The sequence below is a fragment of the Podarcis bocagei genome (genome assembly GCF_964188305.1).
Source record: "Podarcis bocagei genome assembly, chromosome: 2".
NCBI classification, from domain to species: Eukaryota; Metazoa; Chordata; class Lepidosauria; order Squamata; family Lacertidae; genus Podarcis; species Podarcis bocagei.
In genome coordinates, this window is record NC_138126.1 from 35,637,935 (window position 1) to 35,650,636 (window position 12,702).

At 41.7% G+C, this 12,702-nt stretch overlaps 1 protein-coding gene across 2 annotated transcripts in view; it reads right to left on the reverse strand.

Moving 5' to 3' along the window:
* SHQ1 (SHQ1, H/ACA ribonucleoprotein assembly factor) overlaps positions 1-12,702 on the reverse strand; it is a 61,985-nt gene that overhangs the window by 27,711 nt on the left and 21,572 nt on the right. For both annotated transcript variants that reach the window (XM_081184178.1, XM_081184179.1), the window contains exons 10-11: positions 11,988-12,111; positions 4,007-4,127 (exon numbers count right to left, since the gene is read on the reverse strand). In XM_081184178.1, the coding sequence (XP_081040304.1) occupies positions 4,007-4,127; positions 11,988-12,111 (245 nt within the window). The remainder of the gene's footprint in view (positions 1-4,006; positions 4,128-11,987; positions 12,112-12,702) is intronic.

Consider the following 12,702-nt stretch of genomic DNA (forward strand, 5'->3'; position numbering starts at 1 on the left):
CCACTAATACCATGTATTTCAATACTTTCATTCACCTTTTATCCTTCAAACATATCGTAGCTGGGTATTGGCATGGAACAAACAGACCAGAGATTTGTAGTTAAAAGCTGAAGGTAAGATAATTAATAAATCTTACTTATAATATATGTTTCCTTACAGCTAGGTTATTAGACTTGGTTCAGTAGTTGATGTTATTGTTGCTTAATGGTGTTGATTTAAGATGTCTGGATGCTTGTTTTAGTTTCTGCAGCCACACAGATAACCATAAGCAGCTGCCCTTCGTAAGTCCACCTCAGTAAACTCACAGGCTTGTTCAACAGGCTTTACTTGACGTCTTCCTTCTGGACAGGGTTCACAGCCTTACACAATCAGGAACTTGCTGCTTCCTGCGGTCAACTGACAGCTACAGCCACACTGTCCTCAGTTATACCCCAAAGCTGTTGCTGGAAGCCTTCCAACTCCTCTCTTGCAGAGCTTCCTCACTTCTGTCTTCCATGATTTCAGCCTCTAGGCTGATCCCATACTCTTTAGTTATGCTGCTGCTTCAGGTTCTCACTCCAGACTTCCTTAACGTTTCCTCAGACTGCCCAACTGGCTCTGAAACAGCACTGAGCTTAGATTTATATACCCTTTGGCCAGGACCTCCAACCAATCAACATGTTTCTGCTAGATTCAAAACCTATAATTATGGGCCAATAGATTTGAATGGAATGTCCACTATGGAAGTGAGAGCTGGACCATAAAGGCGGCTGATCGCCGAAGAATTGATGCTTCTGACTGACCGAACCCAAAGGGTGCTCATCAATGGTTCCTCTTCATCCTGGAGAAGGGTGACTAGTGGGGTGCCACAGGGTTCTGTCTTGGGCCCGGTCTTATTCAACATCTTTATCAACGACTTGGATGATGGACTCAAGGGCATCCTGATCAAATTTGCAGATGACACCAACCTGGGAGGGGTGGCTAACACCCCAGAGGACAGGATCACACTTCAAAACGACCTTGACAGATTAGAGAACTGGCCCAAAACAAACAAGATGAACTTTAACAGGGAGAAATGTAAAGTATTGCACTTGGGCAAAAAATAATAATGAGAGGCACAAATACAAGATGGGTGACACCTGGCTTGAGAGCAGTACATGTGAAAAGGATCTAGGAGTCTTGGTGGACCACAAACTTGACATGAGCCAACAGTGTGACGCGGCAGCTAAAAAAGCCAATGCAATTCTGGGCTGCATCAATAAGAGTATAGCATCTAGATCAAGGGAAGTAATAGTGCCACTGTATTCTGCTCTGGTCAGACCTCACCTGGAGTACTGTGTCCAGTTCTGGGCACCACAGTTCAAGAAGGACACTGACAAACTGGAACGTGTCCAGAGGAGGGCAACCAAAATGGTCAAAGGCCTGGAAACGATGCCTTATGAGGAACGGCTAAGGGAGCTGGGCATGTTTAGCCTGGAGAAGAGGAGGTTAAGGGGTGATATGATAGCCATGTTCAAATATATAAAAGGATGTCATATAGAGGAGGGAGAAAGGTTGTTTTCTGCTGCTCCAGAGAAGCGGACACGGAGCAATGGATCCAAACTACAAGAAAGAAGATTCCACCTAAACATTAGGAAGAACTTCCTGACAGTAAGAGCTGTTTGACAGTGGAATTTGCTGCCAAGGAGTGTGGTGGAGTCTCCTACTTTGGAGGTCTTTAAGCAGAGGCTTGACAACCATATGTCAGGAGTGCTCTGATGGTGTTTCCTGCTTGGCAGGGGGTTGGACTCGATGGCCCTTGTGGTCTATTCCAACTCTATGATTCTATGAATTCTGGTGCTGGAGGAGACTATTGAGAGTCCCATGGACTGCAAGAAGATTAAACCTATCCATTCTTAAGGAAATCAGCCCTGAGTGCTCACTGGAAGGACAGTTCCTGAAGCTGAGGCTCCAATACTTTGGCCACCTCATGAGAAGAGAAGACTCCCTGGAAAAGACCCTGATGTTGGGAAAGATTGAGGGCACAAGGAGAAGGGAATGACCGAGGACAAGATGGTTGGACAGTGTTCTCAAAGCTACCAACATGAGTTTGACCAAACTGCAGGAGGTAGTGGAAGACAGGAGTGCCTGGCGTGCTCTGGTCCATGGGGTCACGAAGAGTTGGACACGACTAAACAACTAAACAACAAAACTGACTACTTAGATGCTACTGCCCCATACATAAAAGTTGAAACCTTGCCTGCACATCGCTGTAACCTTATAAACAGTGGGCAACTGTGACAGTTTGACTGCCAAATGGCAGGCTGCCAACAGAATTCATATGCTATGTACTATGCATATATTATTTGGCTCTAGCCTGGAGCAAAAGACAAGGGTTTTCTTCTTCACGCAGTTAAATATGTATGCCAAACAGTATTTTAATATAAATTATTTAACAAAATTTATATATTGCTTAATTGTAAATAAAACCTCTAAGCAGTTTTACCACCACCATAACATTAAAACAAAGTTTCTCTACACAGGCAATTACTCTTATCTCCACACCTCCAATTTTGCCACACAGAGTCATTCCAAATGCTCGGGGACTTCTGACAAGTCTTGAAGTGGTGGCAAAAAGCACCATCTAATACCACCATTTCTGCTGGTTAGCAGGTATAGAAGTCAGTCAGTAGACCAGATGACTATTTCTATTATCAGAAAACATCTCAAATTAGAAAACTTGAAGTGTAAGTTCTCTTTACACCAAAACTTGGGACACTCAGCTGCAACTAATCCATCAATAGTACTCAACTCCTCAGAGACTATTTCTTCCAAATGCTTACATTTGGAATGCAATTTAGTTAAAGCTGGTTTACTACACCTCTGGTGGGCATGCTCTAAGGCAGGGGTTCCCAATAAGCTAAGTACTGCAGACCCCCTGTTTTTCGAAAGCCAAGCCATGGACCCTTTACTTTTGGAAAAGTTGATATCTCTATCCCAGTTGGGAACCACTGCTCTAAGGCACAAGCTTTCTAAGATATGGTTCTACATTTTATAACATGAAATAAACTTTATATAATCTGATGTTTGCCTTAGTGTGATTTAGATGAAATCAAGAGGAAGGACAACCAACTTATTATTAGTTTGTTGATTGCAACTATTTAGACAGTAAACTAGAAAGTGAGAAGACTACTCAGTAAGACAGATTGGATGTAGAAGATTATACATTTTGCGTTCTCATTTTGTATTTGTATGTTGTGAACAGCCCTGTGATCTTCGGATGAAGGGTGGTATACACATTTTAATAACAACAACAACAACAACAACAACAACAACAACAACAACAACAACAACAACAACAACAATTCATGATTCTCAGTGAGAAAAAGATTCAAAGCCCAGTGGTGGCAATTATATTTGAAACCATGGAGACAAGACTTGCAAAAGACCCCACAGTTCAAGCCTATCCCTTCCATCATTTTTTCAAACACTTTTACTTACCCTCAGCACAAATATGCTTATCCATATTTAGCCATGCCTTTCCTTTCTGCCACAATACTCTTTTGCTTCCAGATTTGCAAGCAATCAAGATTTTTGATTCAGAATAAATGCCTACAGATTAGGTGCCTTTATGCAAAATAAAGACACTGCGTAATCTTTTTTTTTTTGTCAGAATTTGGGAGTTCTTTGGTACACAATATGAAAAGCCTACAATATATCTCCTCAGCTGAATGAGTTTGTATTGCACTCTGCAAAACGCTGCTTAGCAATTTTACTTTAACGTAGTTAAGCCATTTTCCTGGTTCTCAAAATTGTCACAACACAGGATTTTTTTTAACACTCGCAGCCTACTTTTGTGTGTGTTGTATGTGTGTGTATATACAACTTGTCTGAAGAAAGCAAATCTTATCCTCAATGTAGAATTCAATTAAAAGTTTCTGCTTTTGCCTTCCAAGAAAACAATGCCATTTGCAATAAGGAATTTGAATACTGGATCAATCATACCAAAAATGCTTTCATCAAGAGAATGACAAGACATAAAACTTACTTGGCTTTTTGAATCCAAACGCAGTAATCTGTGATATAAAGGTCATTAAGAATATATGCAGGATCATTTTCTCGAAAAATCTTGTGAATATCTAACAGACACTTCAGAACTGCACTTTTGCCTGTAAGAGAGGAAACCATATGAACACATTTACATTTTTTTATCCCCACTAGCCAGTCCTTATAAAACTCTCCTACTTGAAAATTTGGATGGAAGTTGACTGAACACCTTATCAGTAACATGCTATTAGTTGCAGCAAATTATCCCTTTAGGATAAATCAGTGGTTCATGAAAACCTGAGAAGATTGCAGATTGCCAGCATAGTAAAACCCCTGTTTATATGTCAGAATTAAGGAAGAAGAGCAAAACTTTAGCAGGCTGGTTCACACATAATGCAAAAACACTTGAAATAGTGGTTTAAAACAACCTCTGGTTTGAAGGTGGCTCGTTTAGGAACTGAAGGAAGCAAAAGAGGAAGCAAAACCTCAAAAAGGTACTCAAAGGTAAATCTTCACCCAGTAATAATAGTCTTTGTGGGGTGTAAAACAATTAAATGTACTATGTGGTTTGGTTGAAGATAGCCTTCCTCAAAGGTACATGGTAAAAGGTTCTTCTGTCAAAGCAGCGTCTCTCTGGTGTGTACCTATTCCCAGTTGCTTCAAGAAACACCTGCAACTTGCAGCAGACCCTGGATGTAACTGAGGATTTAATTCTGGGTTACCTCGCTGACCAACCGTGCTGTGATTTGGCCTCAGACAGGAAGAGGCAGCTTTTAAAACGTGGGTGCCATTCAAAAAAAGGGCTTTGCAAAAGCAGAAACTAGCAGGCTGAATTTTGTCTGCCGGCATAACCAGTAGAATTGCTGCAAAACGACTGGGCACGTTCCCAGTTCCAAAAAGGAGGCAGGCACTACATGCCTTCTGGAGCTTTTGAATTACCTGAAGAATCAATCAACCTTATAAGAATCAATCCCAGTAGTTACACAAGCATGTCACAATCTCTACTTTTAAAGTTGGGTTCAGTGGGAGTGTAAGCAAGAGGGGTCAGCAGCATTATTATTATTATTAACATTACTATTACTATTTATGTGATTTATGTAGTGCTCTTCATCATAAGATCTTGGGGCAGTTCACAGGATCCAATGAAAAGAGTGGAAAGTGTGTGTGAGAGGCTGCAGGTAAGATGACTGCAAAGAGCTGGCTTTGCCAAAAGTGTAATTAGATGGGATGTGTAAATCTGATGTGTCTCTTCTCTTCTTAGCGAAGAGGAGAGACTGTTAAGCAGAGAAGGAATTCCTTGCAGGGTGAGATGCCTCTGCTCCCAGGCATCTCTGTCTGGCACATAATAATAATAATAATAATAATAATAATAATAATAATAATAATAATAATAACAACAACAACAACAACAACAACAACAACAACAACAACAACAACAATTTATTATTTATACCCCGCCCATCTGGCTGAGTTTCCCCAGCCACTCTGGGCAGCTCCCAATCAAGTGTTAAAAACAGTACAGCGTTACATATTAAAAACTTCCCTGAACAGGGCTGCCTTAAGATGTCTTCTGAATGTCAGGTAGTTGTTTATCTCTTTGACATCTGATGGGAGGACTCTTCACTTGTCACACCCCCTCCTCATCTCCATTTGTTCTCCCACAGGAGGCTTACTTCTTGCCCTCCTTGAGTATTTTTTGCCTGGCTGGAATATGCCCTTGAATTCTTGGCTGTGTATGTATGCAAGTGTGTGCCAATACTAGACCCCTGTACAAAGAAAAAATTTGCCTCTGGCCACATCCACTATTGGTACTATTGGCAGATGGTCTCCCAGAAAGTTGCCCAGATGACAATGTGGCCGTCAGTCTGAAAAAAGCTCCCCCGTCCTGCCTTAAAGGGGCAGGAGAATAGAAACCTGGTTTTTCCATTACACGTTGAGAGTAAAGGCTACATCTTGTTTCGAGGGGTTTCTTGCATGTCAGCGTGGGTGCCTAGATATTAATGAAATGCTCAGTTTCTCATAAGGTAACAAGACCAGTTCCTGCAATTTGGCGGACTGCTGCTATTACAGGTAACGCACCATCTCAAGACTGCTGTGGGCAGAAAAATGAAGCAAGCTTTTAAAGTGAATGAGAGCCCAGTTATACAGCAACGTTAAATTGATTTCTGAAGCGCGAGACCTCTGCACTGCACAGCTTCAACCCACTTCTCCACCATCACTTCCTGTTCTCCAGAGGATTTTTCTTCTGCAAAAAGCAATGCTAAAAGTTCAAATATATCATGAAATGCTCATGGGCTGGTGGGGAGAATACAAACCTACGATTTGTCAGCATAAGCACCTGAATGAAAGAGGGGTAGGGTGGCAGCTTTCAAAGACTTTGAGCCTTGTTCTCCCTTGTAACTCCACATCAGAGTCTGAAAGGGATAAGTAATGGGCGATGTGAGAAATCAAATGCTCCTTGGTTGTATTCGACTCAAAACTCCCTCTGCTGTCGAAGATCCCACGACTTGGAATATCTCCAGCTGGGAGAGATTGAGACGGAACAGAATAGTTGTAAAAGGTTTGCAGAGAAGGAATGTGCTATAAAACAAAGTCCAGGGCTCCCTGCTCACTGCAAGCAAGCTAGTGAGAGAACACATGCACAAGGCTGCAAGTCAATTACTGGTCTAAGAACTAACGAGAAAACTTTGCTCTCCGTTGGGTTAGAGCTATTAGGCCTGCCCTCCTCTCCACCCTAAAGCTTACTGCTGGAAAGTTGTGGAAATCAAAATTTGGCCTACATACATGAGAAAAAGTAATTGTTTGAATCACAGGCATTATTCCTAATTAGACACACTGCCTGAAGTTATGGTTTTTCAGATACATTGCCAAAGAGGCATCTAAAGCAGCCGTTAGCAGAATCTGGAGGAACAAGACTATTCAGATACCGATATACTAAAAACATGGCCGATCACGACTTTGTGCCCTAGGGCTGCATTCAACCCTCATTTACTCAGCTGAAATTATTGGCGATAATTAACATTATGGGCCACCAATTTCAAAGGGTCTCCTACAAGCAGAAGTTAGCTGAACACAACCCCTAGTCTTTCGTGCAACAGGGAGATTTATTTGTTTACTTGTAGAAACACCCAGCTTTTCTGAAGGCTGTGGAACAGGTTCCCAGACTGCTCCCATCCAGGCACTGACCAGACCCAGAACTGCTCGGCTTAAGCAGAGTTATTGCCTCATGTGCCTTTGCAGTGATACTGAGGCTAGTCCAAATAGCTTCTAGCCCAGTAAAGATACAGATCATTGGGATTAAACCCCGTTGAAAGCGATGCAGTGCAACCACTACAGCAAACTTTAGCTAGGTTTTGGGCCACAGATACTGGGCCACACTGCAAGTTAAACAGGCTGTTTTTAAAATGCAGCCAGAACCTACCACACATCTCTAACAAAAATGCAAAACATATCTCTCCACCCGCCACCCCAGTTCCAAATGAGCGCTGTGGTGCAGAGAGAGTCCGTCCCCCCACCTCAAAGGCCCCTCTCCTACTGAGAATGCTCAGTCCTCTTTTGGTGTGCCTTCACCCTGGATGTTTTTCTCTCTAAATATTTTTGTACTTTTGCAAACACTGAGGTTCATCCAAGCCTGGTGATCCACTCCCCTTGTGCGCAGATGTTGCTCTAGCTAAAGAAGGATTCAGAGAGAGTGACTTTGTGATTAAGAAGGTTGGCAACCAACATGAACGTTCCAAACGTTGTTAGGCTACAACTCCTACAATTCCCGCCCACTGGCTGTGCTGCTAGGAACTTGTTGGCTATGCCAAGACAGGATGTACAGTGGTACGTCGGGTTACATACGCTTCAGGTTACAGACTCCGCTAACCCAGAAATAGTGCTTCAGGTTAAGAACTTTGCTTCAGGATGAGAACAGAAATTGTGCTCTGGCGGCGCGGTGGCAGCAGGAGGCCCCATTAACTAAAGTGGTGCTTCAGGTTAAGAACAGTTTCAGGTTAAGAACGGACCTCCGGAACGAATTAAGTACTTAACCCAAGGTACCACTGTATTCTAAAAAGATATCAGGACAAAACCACCAGCTTGGTATCAACACATTTTAAGAAGTAAGATACCAAACGCTTGAGGTGAATTGCCAGGCTGGTAGCTACACAAAGTCATGCAACAAGCGAGGTATGTTTTCAGGTTGGATACATTCCATCTCTGCATCAGGAGTTTGAACCAAATATTCAGCCAAGATTAAATGCTGCTGGTATGTCCCTTTTAGTAAACTGTTGGAACTCAAAACACATTTTAATATTTTGTTGCCTGAACAATAGAATCAAACACACCTAAGATTTCATTTCCTGTTACGAAAGCTCACGAACCAGGCCTGGCATCCTAAGCCAATCAGTATTTCAAGGCAGCAAGGTCCTTTAAAATAAATGGGATTTGCTTCGTAGAAGATGGATTTGGGTCTAGTGCATAGATATACAAAGAAACTAGGGAGAATGGAAAAGTAAGCCAGAACACATACATCACCTACTTTTATCAAAAGTAGTAGTAATAGTAGTAGTAGTAGTAGTAGTAGTAGTAATTTATTTAAACCCTGCCCATCTGGCTGGGTTTCCCTAGCCACTCTGGGCAGCGTCCAACAAATATTAAAAATACATTAAAACATCAGTCATTAAAAACTTCCCTAAACAGGGCTGCCTTCAGATGTCTTCTAAAAGTCAGGTACAGTAGTTATTTATTTCCTTGACATCTGGTGGGAGGGCGTTCCACAGGGTGGCCGCTCCCACTAAGAAGGCCCTCTGCTTGGTTCGTGTAACCTCCCTTCTCGCAGGGAGGGAACCGCCAGAGGGCCCTCAGAGCTGGACCTCAGTGTCTGGGCTGAACGATGGGGGTGGAGATGCTCCTTCAGGTATATTGGGCCGAGGCTGTTTAGGCCTTTAAAGGTCAGCACCAACACTTTGAATTGTGCTCGGAAACGTACTGGGAGCCAATGTAGGTCTTTCAGGACCAGTGTTATGTGGTCTCGGCGGCTGCTCCCAGTCACCAGTCTAGCTGCCACTGCTAGCTGTCTAGATCAAACACAATCCTTACATGTGGAAACAAACTAAATACATTCTTCCTACCATAGCTGAAAGCATGTTTTAGCTATACAGGTCGCAGAAGAACATCTGCAAAATTCACAAAATGCATCTGAGCTACTTAATTAATCTATTTTTACACCATCTCTCTCTTCTAGTTTACTAATTATGTCAAAAGCCATTTTAATATTTCATGTCCTACTAACTCGCTAATCAAATGCTTATCAAATTCAACCAAGCTTGTACATGCTGCCTTTTAAAATTAGATCTAACACGACATGAGAGGAAGTAAAAGTGTTAACATGTCAATGTCCTGCTGATCAAAGGACACCGAGCCGTAATGCACTAACATATTTTGTTCCCAAGACAAAAGTCTGCACACACACACAAAAAAAGGCAAGCACATGCTCAGGAACCTGGATTCTTTTGTAGTGTTTCCCTAGCAACAGTGAAACTTTTAAAATTCCAAGTTTAAATAGTAATTTAGAGGCCTGGCACAAGAGCTGCTGTGAAAGGCATACTGCCTCCCATATAGCCACTGCTTTTGCTACTCATGTTTGCTACTTGGCCTGAAGATTACAGGGTCATCCACTCCCAATACCGTGCAAGAATGCTTCTCATAGGTTAGTCAATTCAAACACCCATCCTAAGCCAAAGCACAGACAGACAACAGACCCCACTTGAGCCTTTTCATCGAAGAATACTGAAGTGCAGTTTCTATAACATGACTAATGCAAAATATTTATCCCATCTTGCTTGCACTTCTCACCCCAGACCACCACTACAGTCCTAACCTTCAGTAGCAAGAGAGGCCTTCTTGTACTCTTAAGAATACTAAGTTCCCATTCAGAAAAGAAGTTCTAACCCACATAGCTGCAGAATGGTGGTCCCATGTTTCTGGAACACCCTCCCTAGGAAGGTATGCGTGGCCCCTACAATGCTGTCTTTAAAACAAGCTTTGAAGACCTCCTTATTGCAAGCTTTTAAAATCAGTATTTGGGACTGTGATGAATTGTTTTCTGTCTGTGTTAAAACTGAAAGGTTCTTTTTCTGTATTTTTTTTAGGATCTCAACTTCTTTTAAAAAACAGGTTTCATTTAAGTATTTTTGTCCACTCTTGGGCATATTGCAAATGTCAGTGGTTTATTCCTCTAATTGTAGATAAATGTGGGCAGGATTATACCCATTACTTATAGATACGACAGGCTTTCAGTGCACGAGTATTGACATTTTAATGCCAATTATTACTCACTTCCACTCATAATACTACATTTGTAGTAATTATCTTTACACACCATTATTAGGACTATTCTTCCAACTTATTTAGTCAAATAACGTGTCATTAAGTTCTCTCAAAGCATCTGGAAAATCATTATCGATCATGCTACACACTCTTCCTTTCTCCAATGAAATAATACAAGTGGAAGTGGTTAAGAACTCATTTTTGTCAACTATACACTCAAGCCCAAGTTATTTAAATTCCAACCACAACTCCAACAATCATTCAACTGAGCCAATCACATTTCATCTTAACAATGGTTTCCTGGGTAACTTTACACAATCAAAGGAAAGCATTTGCCAGTATGGAAAGAATTAAATCAGTTCCTTTTTGACTTTTTACAATGCTTAAAAAAACACAAAAAACCCCACAACCCACAGTTGAACATTATGAAGAGTAGAGAGACTGGGAGACTCAAAGGGGTACAGTGATATTTTGGTTCCACCTAGTTCATTCAACAGAAGGCTTTGCTCAATGTTACAGGTGGGTTTCAACAACACATTGGGTGTCACTCAACTAAGCATTACTCAGAAGAGACCTACTGAAATTAATGGAGTTGACACAGTCATCTTTATTAATTTCAATAGGTCTACTCTGAGTAAAACTTAATGGATTAACACCCACTGTCAGAATTTGCTACGAGCCAAATAGTCCGAGACATTTCCATTCAATGTATATTCAGGATTATCTGTAGACAAAGGATCTCATGAGGCTCAACACAGGGACAAATCCTACTGCACCGTAGACAACAGTTGGTTGGTTGCCTTGCTTTTGTTCTTGTTTTTTAAACAAGCAAGTCATGTACCATGACATGTACTATGGTGATCTGTTTTAACTGTTGTATTTTAATTATAATTGTTGTAAAGTGCTTTGATTTTTTAAATGAAATTGCAGCTTAGAAATATTTTCATAAATAACTTCTGAAAATAAAACAGTAACAGCTAACTGAATTAAACCTGACTTTTAAAATCGATTAAAGGTAAAGGACCCCTGACAGTTAAGTCCAGTCGTGAACGACTCTGGGGTTGCGGTGTTCATCTCGCTTTACTGGCCGAGGGAGCCGACGTATGTCCGCAGATAGTTTTTCCGGGTCATGTGGCCAGCATGACTAAGCCGCTTGTGGCAAAACCAGAGCAGTGCACAGAGACGCCCTTTACCTTCCCTCCGGAGCGGTACCTATTTATCTACTTGCACTTTGATGTGCTTTCGAACCGCTAGGTTGGCAGGAGCAGGGACCAAGAAACGGGAGCTCACCCCATCGCGGGGATTCGAACTGCCGACCTTCCGATCGGCAAGCCCTAGGCTCTGTGGTTTAGACCACAGCGCCACCCACGTCCCCATAAAAAAATTGATTAGACTATGACAATTCAGTATAAAATAGATTTGCGCTGCAATTATACTCATGTCGACTCAAAAATAAGACTTACTCCTAGGCAAATGTTGCAGCCTTAAGAATGTTTATAAACAGAAATAAAATGATACATTAAATCCTAAAAAGATGCCCCATGAATAAACCCAGGCTCCTTGTAAAGTTATCTAAAACTATGCCTTAGTGAACAAATGTGTTCACCACACACAAATACCCAACTAATTTGCCATAGCCAAACTGTAAAGATAAAACTTAAATATCTTACCAAGTTGTAATATCGTAATGGTGTCATTTAAGGCCCGAGTCACTAAGCTGAAGTGTCGGTAGAGTGGATAACACATAACTCTTCTCCCAAAGGACATCAGAACTTCCGAAATGCTAGTAAAACTCTGCGTGGAACAAACATTTTTAAAGGCCACAATTACTAGCGGAGAAAACATGTTTACAGTGATACCTCGGGTTACAGACGCTTCAGGTTACATACTCTCCTAACCCATAAATTGTACCTTGGGTTAAGAACTTTGCTTCAGGATGAGAACAGAAATCGTGCGGCGGCGGCACGGCAGGCCCCATTAGCTAAAGTGTTACTTCAGGTTAAGAACAGTTTCAGGTTAAGAACAGACCTCCAGAATGATTTAAGTTCTTAACCCGAGGTACCACTGTACTTCAACAGTAGTTGTAAGACAAAAGGAAACAGCAGGTTGTTACTTTCCTATGAAATTACAGGCAGTGTTGTCTTGCCAGTGAAATTCCCATTCGGTTTCATATTGGAAAGCCCCTAAGCCTCATCTACAGACCCCATACCATCATCCCCACAGTTCAGCAGGCCACAGGGCATATACCCTGATTAACTGAAATAAGGGCGGCTATTAAGTTAACATTCTAAAAACGTCAAGGAGGAATATATTTGCCAATGTCCTGTAAAACGCAGCAAATCATCTGCCCCTTCTGTTCTGGCCACGATGGCAGAGCAATTATCG